Here is a 14,779-nt window from a genome sequence, read left to right as displayed (position 1 = left end):
GATCTTCCATAACTGTCCTCTAACCTATATATGACAGGAGTCACAGAGAATAGGCCAAAAACAGACAGTCTGGAATCAAACATTAATTAATTTACTATGTGACGAAAATAGCTTGCAAATGAAGCCCACCTTCCTGAGAAGGAGAGCTTGCTCACCCGTGGCAGGGATTGGGCTTCTAAGTGTGAAAAACATAAACTGTGGAATTTCCCAGGTGCTGCATCAGCAGTCTCCAGGTGCACTGATCACAGTACAGAATTGATTAATATTTGTGATCAGTCTCTGGGTCATTCAGTAGGTTTTTCAGCTTGTGGTTTTCCAGTATGGTACAGAACCAGGATAGCATAGCAGGAACAGGGATGAGGCTCCTGGCACCATTCACTTAACAGTTATAGAACGGGAAGTATAAGCATGAGAGAAAAGTTGATTGACTGCTTCAGCTTGCAGGACAGAGCCTGGGAACTAATTGGTAATCACAGTTTGGAGTCAGAGTCTCCTGGAAAATATGGCATCTCTAGCAAATCCCAGTGATTACTGAAATCATTATACATCTCATATCAATTATCGTGAACATTGTAAATTTCACTTTCACACCATCAATGATTAAATAATTCTTCCTTTCAACTTATAAACTTTTAAAAAAAATTTTAATTTTCAAAAATGTATTTTTTCTCCCTCTTAACTTCTCCACCAATAAAAACAATAAAGCTTTGTAAGAAATATCTATAGTTAAGCAAACAAATCCCACATTGGCCATGTTCAAAAAATGTCTCAATGTGTAGCCCAATTCTACTACCTATTGGAAGGATAGATATCAACAGGACTATAAAGGGAGAACGTTTATTTTGTATGAGTCTTGGAGCGGAAATACTGAACATATTCACCATACATATTGGAATACTCAACATACAATCTTTTTTTTTCCTCTTCCAGACATGAGAAACCAATTGGGTGGCATTCTACCGAACTAATCACTAGCAGAATGCTCCTTTCCAATGACACTCAGTTTCACCCTATATCCTTCCTCTTGCTGGGAATCCCAGGACTGGAAGAAATGCACATCTGGATTGGCTTTCCTTTCTGCTCTGTGTATCTGATTGCACTCTTGGGAAATCTCACCATCCTCTTTGTGATTCAAACTGAGCGCAGCCTCCACCAGCCAATGTTCTATTTTCTAGCCATGTTGTCCACAATTGACCTTGGCTTGTCCACCTCCACAATTCCCAAAATGCTGGGTATCTTCTGGCTTAACCAGAGAGAGGTCAGCTTTGGGAGCTGTGTTGCCCAGATGTTCTTCATTCACATGTTCACTGCCATGGAAACTGTTGTGCTTGTGGCCATGGCTTTTGATCGTTATGTTGCCATCTGCCACCCCCTTCGGTATAGTATGATACTGACCAACAGAACCATTGCTATCACCATGACAATTTTGTTTATTATTAATTTTGTTTTGGTATTTCCAATGGTGTTTCTCATCCTGAGGCTGCCATTCTGTGGTCACCGTGTCATTCCTCACACTTACTGTGAGCATATGGGTATTGCCCGTTTGTCTTGTGCTAACATTAAAATCAATATGATATTTGGATTAATTCTTATAGCTATGGTATTTGGGGATGTGATTCTCATTGCCATCTCTTACCTAAAGATCCTCCATGCTGTTTTCCTCCTCCCTTCCAGGGAAGCTCAGCTCAAAGCTCTCAATACTTGTGGCTCCCATATCTGTGTCATCTTGGCATTCTTCATTCCAGCTTTCTTCTCCTTCCTCACTCACCGATTTGGCCATAAAGTCCCTGGCTACATCCACATCCTCCTGGCTAATCTGTATGTAGTTGTGCCACCTGCGCTCAATCCCGTCATCTATGGAATCAGGACCAAACAGATCCGAGAACTGGTGCTGAGGGTCTTCAAGAAAAAGTGATTGGCATCAGTTTCTCATAGAGAAATGAATTTGCCTTATTTTTTTCCACTACTTTGAAGGATAAAAATGCAGATATTTAGTGATTAATCAAATGGAAAATTGATTCTATAATGACAGAACATCCAAGCCTAGAGTGTCAACACTGACCAGTTGTAATGGTAAAACTGAGTGAGTGTAGTGGATCAGCACCATGGTAAGGAATGGTAAGCACCATGCCACCTTTGGCTGAACTCTCTGAATAATCATAAAACTACAGCAGTAAAAATTGAGAACTGAAAAGGACCTTAGATTTCATCTAGTCCAATCTTCTAATTTTTACAAATGAGAAGTCTTGAGTGGCCTATGGTCACATGGGCACTAAGTGGAGAGTCAGGACCTGAACAGAAGTTCTCTGATTTCAAATTCACTGTCTTGTTGTTCTGTTTTTTCAATGTACCATGGTGTCTTTCATGGACTTTAGCTATTTAATGAGGTGTTGAAAATGGAGGAAGAGTAAAGACATTTCTGTTGGTTATAGGTGGGACACTATTTTTAAAGAGTTTTAGCAGATTTGCTTGCTCATGAAAGATTCCATTAGGGAAGTAGGCATTCTTGTCCATCGTTCTTTGTAGCTCTTTTATGTTGTATTGTCCTTTGCCACCCACCCACTAGATTCAACAACAGAAAGAAGAAATTCTATTTAACCAGTTTTTTTTTCCTAAGCCTTTCAGAAATAAACTGTCAGGGGGCAGTAGGTAGCGCAGTAAATAGAGCACTGGCCCTGGAGTCAGGAGGACCTGAGTTCAAATCTGACCTCAGACCCTTGACACTTCTCATGACACTCTGTGACCCCTGGGCAAGTCACTTAACCCTCATTGCCCAACCAAAACTAACAAACAAACAAACAAAACAAAACAAAACAAAACAAAACAAAAAACCAGAAATAAACTGTCAGGGAATGAGCCAGGAATTCTGACTGAAGGAATATGCCCATTTGGAAGTTAAAAAGGAGTAGGAAAAAGAATCTGCCATGATTTTCAGTAATTTGGGGTACCCTACTGAAGGCAGAAGTTTGCTGATCCATTCTCAGCCTTCATACAATTGCATTTCCTGGAGTCCTTACATTAAATGGAGAGCCCATAACCAAAAGGTTGTTAAGAAAAAAAGGTTCCCCTCTAAAAAGGGAGCTGCTCTTATATAGTAGGCTGAGTATCACAAAAGAAAAGACTCATAACCCACAAATCAGCTATAAGGAAGGATATTAGTGAATCTGAGGCTTCTCAGGAAGGAAAATACAAACATATCTCATAGTTAGCATGTTAATAAATTTATTCCAAGGACAAAAAGAGTGGGTTAGAAACATAATGTTTTAATCAGAAGTGGTAGAAGCATGTGAAGCAGACCCTTTACAATAACCACTCTTGGGTGCCTGGATCCTGCTTTTTGAAGGCAAGCTATATTCAAGCATGGGTGAAATGGAGATCACTGGCCTGACTCAAAACCATTATTTTGAATAAGTCATTTATCAAAATATAATTCATGGTTTTATATCTTGAGTTTGAAGAAATATAATTGTCCCACAAAGTGGTTTTCTAGAGAATTAGAATGCATCAAATTAAAAATAAGGCTAAGGAGAAATCAGGGAACTAAAGTAATAAAAAAAAAAACAGGCAACTAAGCCAAGAAATTGGTTGATCAGTCAACTAGCATTTAAGTTTACTATGTGACGGGGGCAGCTAGGTGGCACAGTGGATAAAGCACCAGTCTTGGATTCAGGAGGACCTGAATTCAAATCCAGTCTCAGACACTTAACATTTACTATGTGTGTGACCCTGGGCAAGTCATTTAACCCTTATTGGCCTCCAAAAAAACAACAACAACAACAACAAAACCCAAACACCCAAAACTAAGTTTAACATGTGTCAAACACTACGCTTAATGCAAAGAATATAAAAACAAGTTCAAAGATGACCCCTGCCCTCAAAGAGATTACATTTTAAAGAAGGACAATAACACATAAAAAATATTGGAAAGCCAAGGGAGAGTACCAAGTGCCAGGGGTGTAGGTTGGGAGGTCTGGTGAAGAATGAGACATGGCTGGCCTGGGAACTTTTCTTAAATGGAGGTTATAGAAGGAACCAACCTATCTAAAGTAGAGGCCAAAGGGATAAAAAGTACTTAAAATGTATGAATTCCAGGACTGCAGTGAGCCTTCAGGTTGCAGAAACGGGGCATGGCAAGGTCTCCAGATGGTGGAGGAAGTCTAGAATATAGCTTGGAGAGGAATAAAGAAAACTTACTTTTTATATTTTTTTCCAATAGAATAAACAATTATTTAGCATGTAAGGTACTATATTCTAGGCCTGAGAATATGAAGACCAAACAAACAAACCAAACAGTCCTTGTCTTCAAAGGAACTTTCAGTCTACTAGGGAGAAAAAGTGGGCACACAGATAAATGAATACAAAATACATACAAAACAAATATAAAGTCATCTGAGAGCTCTAGAAATATAAATCTATTTTGTGGTAACTCTGAGGGATCAGGAAAAGAAGAGTCTTGAGCTAAACCTTGAAGAAACTACCATGTGAGTCATAGTGATGGATGAGGGAAAGAAAAAGTAAACCTTTTTTCCTTCCTGGAACTCTCAGTCCTTAGCCCCTCCCTCTCCCTCCCCCCCCCCTCTCTCTCTCTCTCTCTCTCTCTCTCCTTTCTTCTCATCTCCTAGCTTGATGTGTTTTGTTTTTATATTATCAACATTTGTCAATTATTTGCACTTCATTAGATGCCTCTTAGAACAAAGTACAATAATTAATTAAAATTAATACAGTGATCTCATCTAAAAACACCTTACCTCCAGATTATTCTTGAGTAAGGGAAGTCCATATGGGAAAATAAACTTAAGCAACCTTGGTGTCAAATGCATCTACAATAATGAAATTGGGAATAAGTAGATGTCATATTAAACCTATGTTTGCTAGCTATACTAGTTGTCTCTAGGGATATTAGAAATGCTGATGGCTTGGTGGTATCAGGGTACCCGTGGACCATCCAACATAATCCCAGTATCAAATTAAACTCTTGTTCTTGAATGTTTCCTAAATAGAAATGTCTGACAAGGCAAGAAAGGCACCTAAGGTTTTCCCTTCAGGTTTTTCACCTCCATCAAAAGACAATGGTGGGGCAGCTAGGTGGCACAGTGGATAAAGCACCGGCCCTGGATTCAGGAGTACCTGAGTTCAAATCAGCCTCAGACACTTGACATTTACTAGCTGTGTGACCCTGGGCAAGTCACTTAACCTCCACTGCCCTGCAAAAAAAAAAAAGATAATGGTGACCAGTAGAACTTATTTGAGATTTTAAGTAGAGGCAGGTTACCCTTCTACAGTGTGCTCCACAAGTCACTCTACATTGTGAAAACAATTGCTTTAAATGTCTTTTACCTGGTACCCCATACCTCCCTCTCCATCTATGTGCATGCATTTAGTGAATGAGAAGTTCATTACATATGAAATTCAATTCAAGGTGGTGTTAAGAAAGGTTTCATATGACTTTCCTGATTATCATTAGGAAAATCCTCTGCTATTATTTTTGTGCCCAAGGAGAAAGACTGGTTGTATGCCTAACAGAAATATTATAACCTGATTATGATCACCATACATGACTGTTACCTCCTTACATTTTCAATCTCCAATATTTTGACTGAAGATCAGTGATGCTGATCCATACCAAGTTGGGCTGTTGAGGAGTCTATGACCTCCTTCCTATTAGTAGTAAGAATGACTAGAAGGTATCTTTTAGACAAGGGTGTGACAATATACTCATGACCTTCAATCATTTTGTTATTAAAACTGACAGATTTTCTTGATCAAAATGCTATGACTTTCTAAATGTTTCTATTATGAATAATAAGATCGGACCTGAGAAGTACTCACTCACTGATTCACCATGATAACTTCAAGAAGCACGTATTCTAGCATATCCAGGTAATTATAAATAATAGCTATAATAATAGCTAACATTTATATAGTGCTTTAAAATTTGAAAATGGTTTTACATGTATTATTTCATTTTAAGCAGGTTTGAAACCTTGACATTATTGCCATTTCCTTAATCTCCTTTAACCCCAAATAGTGTCTATTGCCAAATTTGTCAATTCTACTTTCACAACATCTCTCCCATCCAATCCTTCTTCACTTACACAGTCATCACCTTAGTTTAGGCCATCATTACCTCTCTCCTAGAAAATAGCAAAGACTTCCTATTGGTTTCCTTGTTTCAAGTAACTCCCCATTCTCCACAAAGTTGCCAAAGTTATTTTCCTTAAGCAATTATCTTCTAATTCCACTTCCCTAGTCAATTAATTCCACTTAATCTTTATTGTCTCTAAGATAAACTATGAATCACCCTGGCTTTTAAAGCCCTTTATAATCTTGCCCCAACTTCTCTTTCCAGTCTCCCTTTCCTACATCCACTATAGACAGTATACCTAAACTGACCTCTTTATTCATTACACAGGGCACCCCATTTTCCATTCTGGGTCTTTGACCTGATAATCTCCCAACCCTGGAATAAATTTTCCCCTCATGTTCACATCACTTACCTTAAATATGTAGTTCAATCTTTATCTTCTAACATCAGATCTTTCCTAATCTACCCATTTTCCAGTGTCTTCCCTTCCTATCTTGTTTTTAGCTACATTGTATTTATTTAGTAGTTATTCCATATGCGTTCTATAGCTATGTACATGTGTCCATGTATTTCCCCCTTTGATAGAATATAATTTCCTTGAGAACAAAGATTGTTAGATTTATTTTTGTCTTTATATCCCCCAAGCATAGCACAGTGTTTAGCACATAGTAAGTGTTTAACAAATTATTATTGATTAATTAATTGGATCATACAATAATCCTTGGTGATAGGTACTATATGTATCATTGCCCACACCTCACATGAGGAAATAAGGGCTTAGAGAGCTTAAGTGACTTCCTCATGGTCACATAGATGATGCATTGTAGCTAGGATTCAAAATCAGTTCTTTCCTCCAACATTCTCTGCATTGCACATCTATACACACCACATAAATCTGACATTTGTTACTCATGGGGAAAAAAAAAACTTTGTGGACAGATATTTCCAGAATGTTCAAAAGTCATAAAATATCTCACATATTATTGAATCCAGAGGAAAGGGTCTCATTGATTATGATACTACTGGGATATTGAATAGGACAGAGCCTTTACAGCCATGAAACACCTCATGATTTTGCCCCTGCTGTGTTTACAATTCTATATTGCTTGTTTTTTTGTGAAAACAATTATCTTAAGCATGGATCCTGAATCTGAAGGCCTCCAACTCTTGGTACCATATTATTAAAACCATTTGACTTTGTCCAAGATCTTACATCATAATTGAATATGAGTTATTCAAATTCAAGGTTATCTTAGAGATCTTCTGCAACCAGACAAAGTAACAATATTTTTTTAAATAATAAACACTTTTATTTATAGTTTGGGGTTCCCATTTTTATCCCTCCTTCCCTCCCTCCCCTCTCCCTTCCCTGAGAGAGCTAACAATCAGACATGAGCTATACATGTATGATTATGTAAAACATCACCATACTTGTCATTTTGTACAAGCAAATTTGATTAAAAGGAAAAAATGGAAGAAAGTAAAAAAAATGGCATGCTTCAGTCTGTTCCACCAATATAAGTTCTTTCTTTGGAGGTGGATAACATTTGTTTTTAATCAACCATAAAAAAACTAAATTTACTTAAATTCAGTTTAAGCTGCAATGCCCTTTGGGAATTATGTATTTATCCTCTGAATGATTTATGTTCTAGAAATTTGATTAACCAATTTAATGAATAAGTAAATATAAACATTGTTGATGCAAAGTTTATATGTTGCAATTTGGAATTCAAGGGGGAAAGAGCCAGGATGGAAATATTGTTTTCCCTGATGGGGCTTGTTCAGCTATAGAAAGGAAGTGGGAATGGCTATATTTGTTTCAGTGAAGACAGGATTTGTTTCCTAATCATACTGTCCTTTTATATATACATCACCTAGGTGAAAAGGTGAGCAACAAACAAAAATAATTATCTAGAAGCTATAATTGTAGCCTGAATGGAAATAAGATGTTTCCAATCATGACCAAAATTATGAGCGATGTCACTGCATAAATGACATGTAAGGGGAGTTATACAGTCATTGGAATTAACATTTTAACAGTGGAATGGGTGGGACTTGACTTTCTAAAGGATCTCCTTCCATCAGAGAAGAATACTTACAATGTTCACAACAATGGTTCGGTTTACAAGAATGTTTCACTTAGAAGCCACTAGGCAGCGCAGTGGATGGAGCACTGGCCCTGGATTCAGAAGAACCTGAGTTCAAGTCGAGCCTCAGACCCTTGACACATACTAGCTGTGTGACCCTGGGCAAGTCACTTAACCCCAATTGCCTCACCAAAAAAAAAAAAAAGTTTCACTTGATGCCTTGTCCCATGATTCCAACGTACACTATTTCAGGTAGGAGTCTGCAATTGATTGCCAAGTTCTGGGGGGAAACAACAAAACTTCCAGGGATGTTGAGTCTATCTATTGAACCTCTACCACTCTTTACAACTTACCCTTGCTGTTCTACTTCTCAACCTATTCCCCTCCATGAATCCGATTGCTCAGCCAAAATGTTCTGACTACTGGCTTTGACCTCAACTTCACATTCCATTCCCCTACTCTGAATATTGGCACATACTCTTCCTATGACCTTGAAACACACTCTATTTCTGCCTCTCAAAATCTTTCAGGGTTCAACTTCAGAGTCATCTCCCTCATGAAACCATATAAAATTCCTCTTAACTGTCCATGCCCTGAACCTTTGTATGAGGGACTGATGATACAGAGTATAGTATCAGGCACATAGTGACTAGTTGATATATAGTTGTTGATAGACTAACTGATTGTTGATCCCAAAGTGTTGTGCCTGAAAAATTATGGGAGAAATATTTTACAGTGTCCATACTCTAATTATTCCCTTAAGTTGACATGAGAGAGATCCAGATATAAGTTTTTTCCAGTTCTGAGACTCCATTCAGAATGAATGATTTCTGTGTCTGGCTAGAGATGTTTGAGATTTTTCATGATGAGAAACTTGATAATCTGTTATATTCTGTACCAGTGACTTCTTCCTGCAAAGGAAAAGGGGAATAAGTGTAATTATTTTTCATTATTATAGTTTTATACTATTTCATAATGCTTCCACATATATTATTTCATTCGTCCCTCCCAATACCATAGGAGTCACTATGAGATTTAATGCACAGGAAGTCATGAATGACATTAGCCCTGCAATGTAAAGTTCTCTACTTCTCTGCAAATGATATGAATGTTTACCATATCTTTTGAGTAGAAATTTTGGGGTTCAGATGTCCTTTACTTGGGAACCAATGATTGCCCTCTGCTCAATGTTATGGAGCAACATAGAAGAGGAAATTCTAAATAGGAATTTCAATAATGGCAAATAATTTCTATGAAAATTTGCTGAAAAAATTACCAATAGGGGCGTCTAGGTGGCGCAGTGGATAAAGCACCGGCCCTGGATTCAGGAGTACCTGAGTTCAAATCCGGCCTCAGACACTTGACACTTACTAGCTGTGTGACCCTGGGCAAGTCACTTAACCCCCATTGCCCTTAAAAAAAATTACCAATAGAACAAGTTGCCACAGAATAGGTAAAGGACTAAAGACTGTGTTTTAGAACAAGTATTAACCCACCAGCTCCCAAATATCATGAGAATGATTTTTTCTCTAATTAAATACCTATGATTCCACCAAAACTAAGATATAAGTCATTCCTATAACTCTAACCTAAATTTACATTTACATAAAATGTAAAGGTATATATAGAATTTATCTCATAGTTACCTATGAAAGAGAAAATGAAAACTTTGAAAAGGAAGATGGCTGTGATTCAATGAACACTATGGGGGTAAAAATTCTATGGTTCAGAGGAAAGGCAGTGACTTGCCTGAGCTCTCCCCCAAGACCCCTCCAAATATCTTCAAATAATTCAATAAGACTGTGTAATTTAAGATTCTAAATGTGGATTCTAATCTGTTCCCCCAGTTTTGGGGAAAACTGACTAAAATCACTGATAAAACGAGTTTAGGTTTTTAAGGGTTTATTGGAAAATAGAAAGAAAAATATTGAGAACAGAATTCCAACAGCCTGGCATTCCTATCTTTCCTCAAATTTCCTGTGAAGTCCTCTGCCGCCACCACCATCAAGTCAGGAAGCCAAAAAGCCCCAGCCCTCTCTGCGCAGGCTCCCTCTCCTCCTTCCTGTCTCCTCCCAGACCATAGGAGGCTCCTCAAGTTGATCGGCTGGTAGCCTTGATAAACAGCACCCATGAGCAAACGTCATTTCCTGATGCCAAGGAAAAGCCACAATGTCTCTGAGGCATTTCCTCATGGTGGAGCTTTCCCACAGCAAGTCTCCAGTAGGTGGCATCATTCCAATCATTACAAGACAATTCCTGGAGCAGCAGAACCCACAAAAGGACAGGGTGAAATCATTTCCCAGACAAAGACAACTTAGAAGGTTAGCAGGAAAGGTCTGTTATACTGGTGTAAGAGTGGGGTGCAACCTAGCACAGGCCATGCTATTGCAGATCCAACCCCAGCACAGACCCAGTCCTAGTGAACCAGAAACAGGCCTGCCTCTAAATCAGCAGTGTCAGAAACAACTTCTGGAACTCAGCCCACAGATGGTAAAAGGGTCAAACAATTGGCCAGAAGCAGATTAAAGGGACCTTTTTGCTAGGTCTGAGGCAGGATTCTATTTTTTTGCCCATACTTGGATGCTGGTCACAGTATTGGGTGGTGATCCCAGGTGGGGAAGGAGCACAAGCACACAAGAGTTTGCAGGCACAGTGGAGCAGGATTCTGTTCATAGTTCCAGGGCAGAAAAGTAGACCTGTGGTTGCTTGCATACCAGAACACAGGCCAAAAGAGTAGTAAACATGCCTCTCCTTAAATCATATAACCTTAAAAGAACTAAAGACTTACAGATTCTTAGAAGTATCTCTAAAAACAGCTGCACAAACCCTTTGACACCTGGGACAGTGTGCCTCCATCATGGAAGCAGTGCCCCACTTTAACAGAGTTAAAAGTCAAGAAATAGTCTGGGAAAATGAGCAAACAGAAAAGAATGCTGACCCTAGAAAGTTTCTATGGTAACAAAGAAGATCAAAATACACCCTCAGAAGAAGATAACAAAGTCAAAGATCCTACATCCAAAGCTTTCAAGAAAAATAGGAACTGTTCTTAGGCCATAGAAGCACTCAAAAAGGACTTTGAAAATAAAGTAAGTGAGGTAGAGGAAAAAATTGAAAGAGAAATGAGAGTGATGCAAGAAAATCATGAGAAAAATCCAATACTTTGGTAAAGGAGACACACAAAAAAAATTAAAGAAAACAATACCTTAAAAAACAGACTAGGCCGAATGGTAAACGAGGTACAAAAAGCCAATGAGGAAAAGAATGCCCTGAAAAGCTGAAATGGTCAAATAGAAAAGGAGATACAAAAGCTCTCTAAAGAAAGTAATTCCTTAAAAATTAGGATTGAGAAAATGGAAGCTAATTACTTTATGAAAAATCAAGACACAATAAAGCAAAACCAAAAGAATGAAAAAAATAGAAGGCAATGTGAAATATCTACTTGGAAAAACAACTGACCTGGAAAACAGATCCAGGAGAGATCATTTGAAAATTATTGGGCTACCTGAAAGCCATGATCAAAAAAAGAGCCTAGACATCATCTTCCAAGAAATTGTCAGGGGAAATTGTTCTCATATTCTAGAAACAGAAGGTAAAATAAAAATTGAAAGAATCCATCAATCACCTCCTAAAAGAGATCCCCAAATGTAAACTTCAAAGAATATTATAGCCAAATTCCTGAGCTCTCATGTCAAGGAGAAAATATTTCAAGGAGCCAGAAAGAAACAATTGAAGTATTGTGGAGCCACAGTCAGAATAACACAAGATCTAGCAGCTTCTACATTAAAGGATCAGAGGGCTTGGAATATGATATTCCACAGGGCAAAGGAACTGGGAGTACAACCACAAATCACCTGCCCAGCAAAATTGAGTATAATCCTTCAGGGAGGAAATGGGAATTCAATGAAAGAGAACACTTCCAAACATTCTTGATGAAAGACCTGAGCTGAATAGAAAATTTGACTTTCAGATACAAGACCCTAGATATGCATAAAAAGGTAAACAGGAAGAAGAAATCATAAAGGATATTAAAAGGTTAAACTGTTTACATTCCTCCATGGGAAGGTGATACTTGCAACTCATAAGAACTTTCTCATTATTAGGGCAGCTGGATGGAGCATATTTAGACGGAGGGCTCAAGTGTGAGTTGAATATGAAAGGATGATATCTTTAAAAAAAATTAAAATTAAAGGGAAACTAGATGGCGCAGTGGATAGAGCACCGGCCCTGGAGTCAGGAGTACCTGAGTTCAAATCCGGCCTCAGACACTTAAAACTTAACTAGCTGTGTGACCCTGGGCAAGTCACTTAACCCCAATTGCCTCACTAAAAAATAAAATAAAATAAAATTAAGGGGTGAGAGGAATGCCCTGGGAGAAAGGGATAGGGAGAGATGAAATGGGATAAAGTATCTCATGTAAAAGAAAGAAGGAAAAAGCTTATACAGTGGAGGAAAAGAAGGAAGAGGTGCTGGGGAGGGAGTGAATCTTTCATCAGAATTGGCTTAAAGAGGAAATAACATACACACTCAATTGGGTATACTAATCTATTTTACCCTGCAGGAAAGTAGGAGGGGAAGGGAATAAGGGGAGGTGATAAAAGGGAGGGCAGATTGGTGTAGGGGGAAATCAGAAGCAAAACACTTTTGAGGAGGGACAGGGTAAAAGAAGATAGAAAATAAAGTAAATGTGATGGGGAGGGAATAGGATGGAGGGAAATACAGTTAGTAATAGTAACTGTGAAAACAAATTGAAGCAAGTTTGTCTGACAGGCCTCATTTCTCAAACATATAGAGAACTGAGTCAAATGTGTGAAAATAAGAGCCAGTCCCCAACTGATAGTTGATCAAAAGATATGAAGTTTTCAGATGAAATAATCAAAGCTACCTATAGCCATATAAAAAAATGTTCTAACTCACTATTGATTGGGTCACAGATCAAAATAACTCTAGGTTACTACTTCATATCTATTGCATTGGATAACAGGACAGCAGAAGAAAATGACAAATGCTGTTGAGAATATGGGGGAAATCCTGGTAAAGTTGTAAACTGATTCAAACATTTTGTAGAGCAATTTGGAACTATGGTCAAAGGTCTATAGGACCATGCATACTCTGACCTAGGAATACCACTACTAGGTCAGTATCCAAAAAGAGATAAAAAACAAAAAGTTGAATTCAAAATTGAGGAGATGCCCATCAATTGGGGAATGGCTGAACAAATTGTGGGATGAGATGATGATGCAACATTATTGTGCTATAAGAAATGATGGGGGGGTGGCTAGGTGGCACAGTGGATAAAGTAAATAAACCTGAGTTCAAATCTGGCCTCAGACACTTGACACTTACTAGCTGTGTGACCCTGGGCAAGTCACTTAACCCCCATTGCCCCGCAAAAAAAAAAAAAATGATGAGCAGGAGGCTATCAGAAAAACTTGGAAAGACTTACATGAGCTGATACAATGTGAAATGTACTGCATATAAAGTAACAGTAATATTATAAAATGATCTGCTGTGAATGACTTCGTTATTTTCAGCAATACAATAAACCAAGACAACTCTGAAGGACTTATGAAAAAATGCAATCTGTCTCCATAGAAAGAACTGGTGCTGTCTGAATACAGATTGAAGCATAATTTTTTTAGTTCTTTTTACTTAAGGTTTTTTTGTCAGTTTTCTTTCACAGTCTGACTAATGTGGAAATACTCTGGATGACTAAACACATATAACGTATATTGAATTGCTTGCATTCTTAAAGTAGGGTAGGGAGGAAGGGAGGAGGAGAATTTGGAACACAAAGTTTTACAAATCAACATTAAAAATTGTTTTTACATGTAATTTGTAAAAATAAAATAAAATTCTAATTTTTATCACTGCAAATTTTTTTAATTAAATAAGTAATTATATGTAAAAACAATATCCTATACCTAACCCCATAATTGTCTTATTGCCTAGAAGTCACAGGTACAAGGATGGGAGTGTAGAAGAAGGACCCTAAATTAATGTCTGCTTTAATGAACCTGAAGACCAATGGGGTCAGAGTTGCCAAGTTATGGATTTGTCATTTTTTTATCCCAATAAGGAACACCTGTACCAAGAACTTCAGTACTGTTTCTGATTATTGATGATATTTCCCATCCAGGTCCACTGGGTGCCATGTTGATGAAAGGAGAGATAAGAGAGGGAATTTTTGTAGTCTGGCAACTGATTCAAACATAGATGAGTAATCTGGAGCCCAGAGGTAGGCTCTCTGTTGAGAAGCCATTTGGAAAGTAAGGATCTCATTGAGGAGCACATAAATTCTGCTCTTCTTGTCTATCAGGATAACTCCTTGTTGTTGTTCAGTTAATAGCTGTCCATAGCCCCATTTGGGGTTTTCTTGGCAAAGACACTGGAGTGTTCATAATTTACTTCTCTAGTTCCTTTTACAGATGGAGAAACTGAATCAAACAGGGTGAAGTAAATTCACCTTGGGTCACATAGATAGTAAGTGTCCAAGGCCAGATTTGAACTGACAAAGATGAGTTTTCCTGACTCCAGGCCTAGCACTCTACTGTGCCACCTAGATTATTAGACCTAACAGAATAAACCTCTACCTCTCCTTGGGATTGGA

The 14,779-nt window shown here is 38.1% G+C and overlaps 1 protein-coding gene across 1 annotated transcript; it reads left to right on the top strand.

The window, feature by feature from the left end:
* The first annotated feature begins 973 nt into the window (after window positions 1-973).
* Window positions 974-1,915, top strand: LOC122749446 (olfactory receptor 52E8-like). The gene has a single exon (XM_043995822.1). It carries the CDS (start codon window positions 980-982, stop codon window positions 1,913-1,915), a length of 936 nt encoding a protein of 311 aa, XP_043851757.1. The 5' UTR covers window positions 974-979.
* The last annotated feature ends 12,864 nt before the right edge of the window (window positions 1,916-14,779 follow it).

The sequence above is a fragment of the Dromiciops gliroides genome, chromosome 3 (genome assembly GCF_019393635.1).
Source record: "Dromiciops gliroides isolate mDroGli1 chromosome 3, mDroGli1.pri, whole genome shotgun sequence".
In the NCBI taxonomy this organism is placed as follows: domain Eukaryota; kingdom Metazoa; phylum Chordata; class Mammalia; order Microbiotheria; family Microbiotheriidae; genus Dromiciops; species Dromiciops gliroides.
The sequence above is the reverse complement of the archived record's forward strand: the minus strand, read 5'-3'. Positions and strand labels throughout refer to the sequence as shown.

Excerpts from the sequence above, each read along its gene's own strand:
- LOC122749446 (XM_043995822.1), top strand. The coding sequence starts at position 980 with ATGCTCCTTTCCAATGACACTCAGTTTCACCCTATATCCTTCCTCTTG.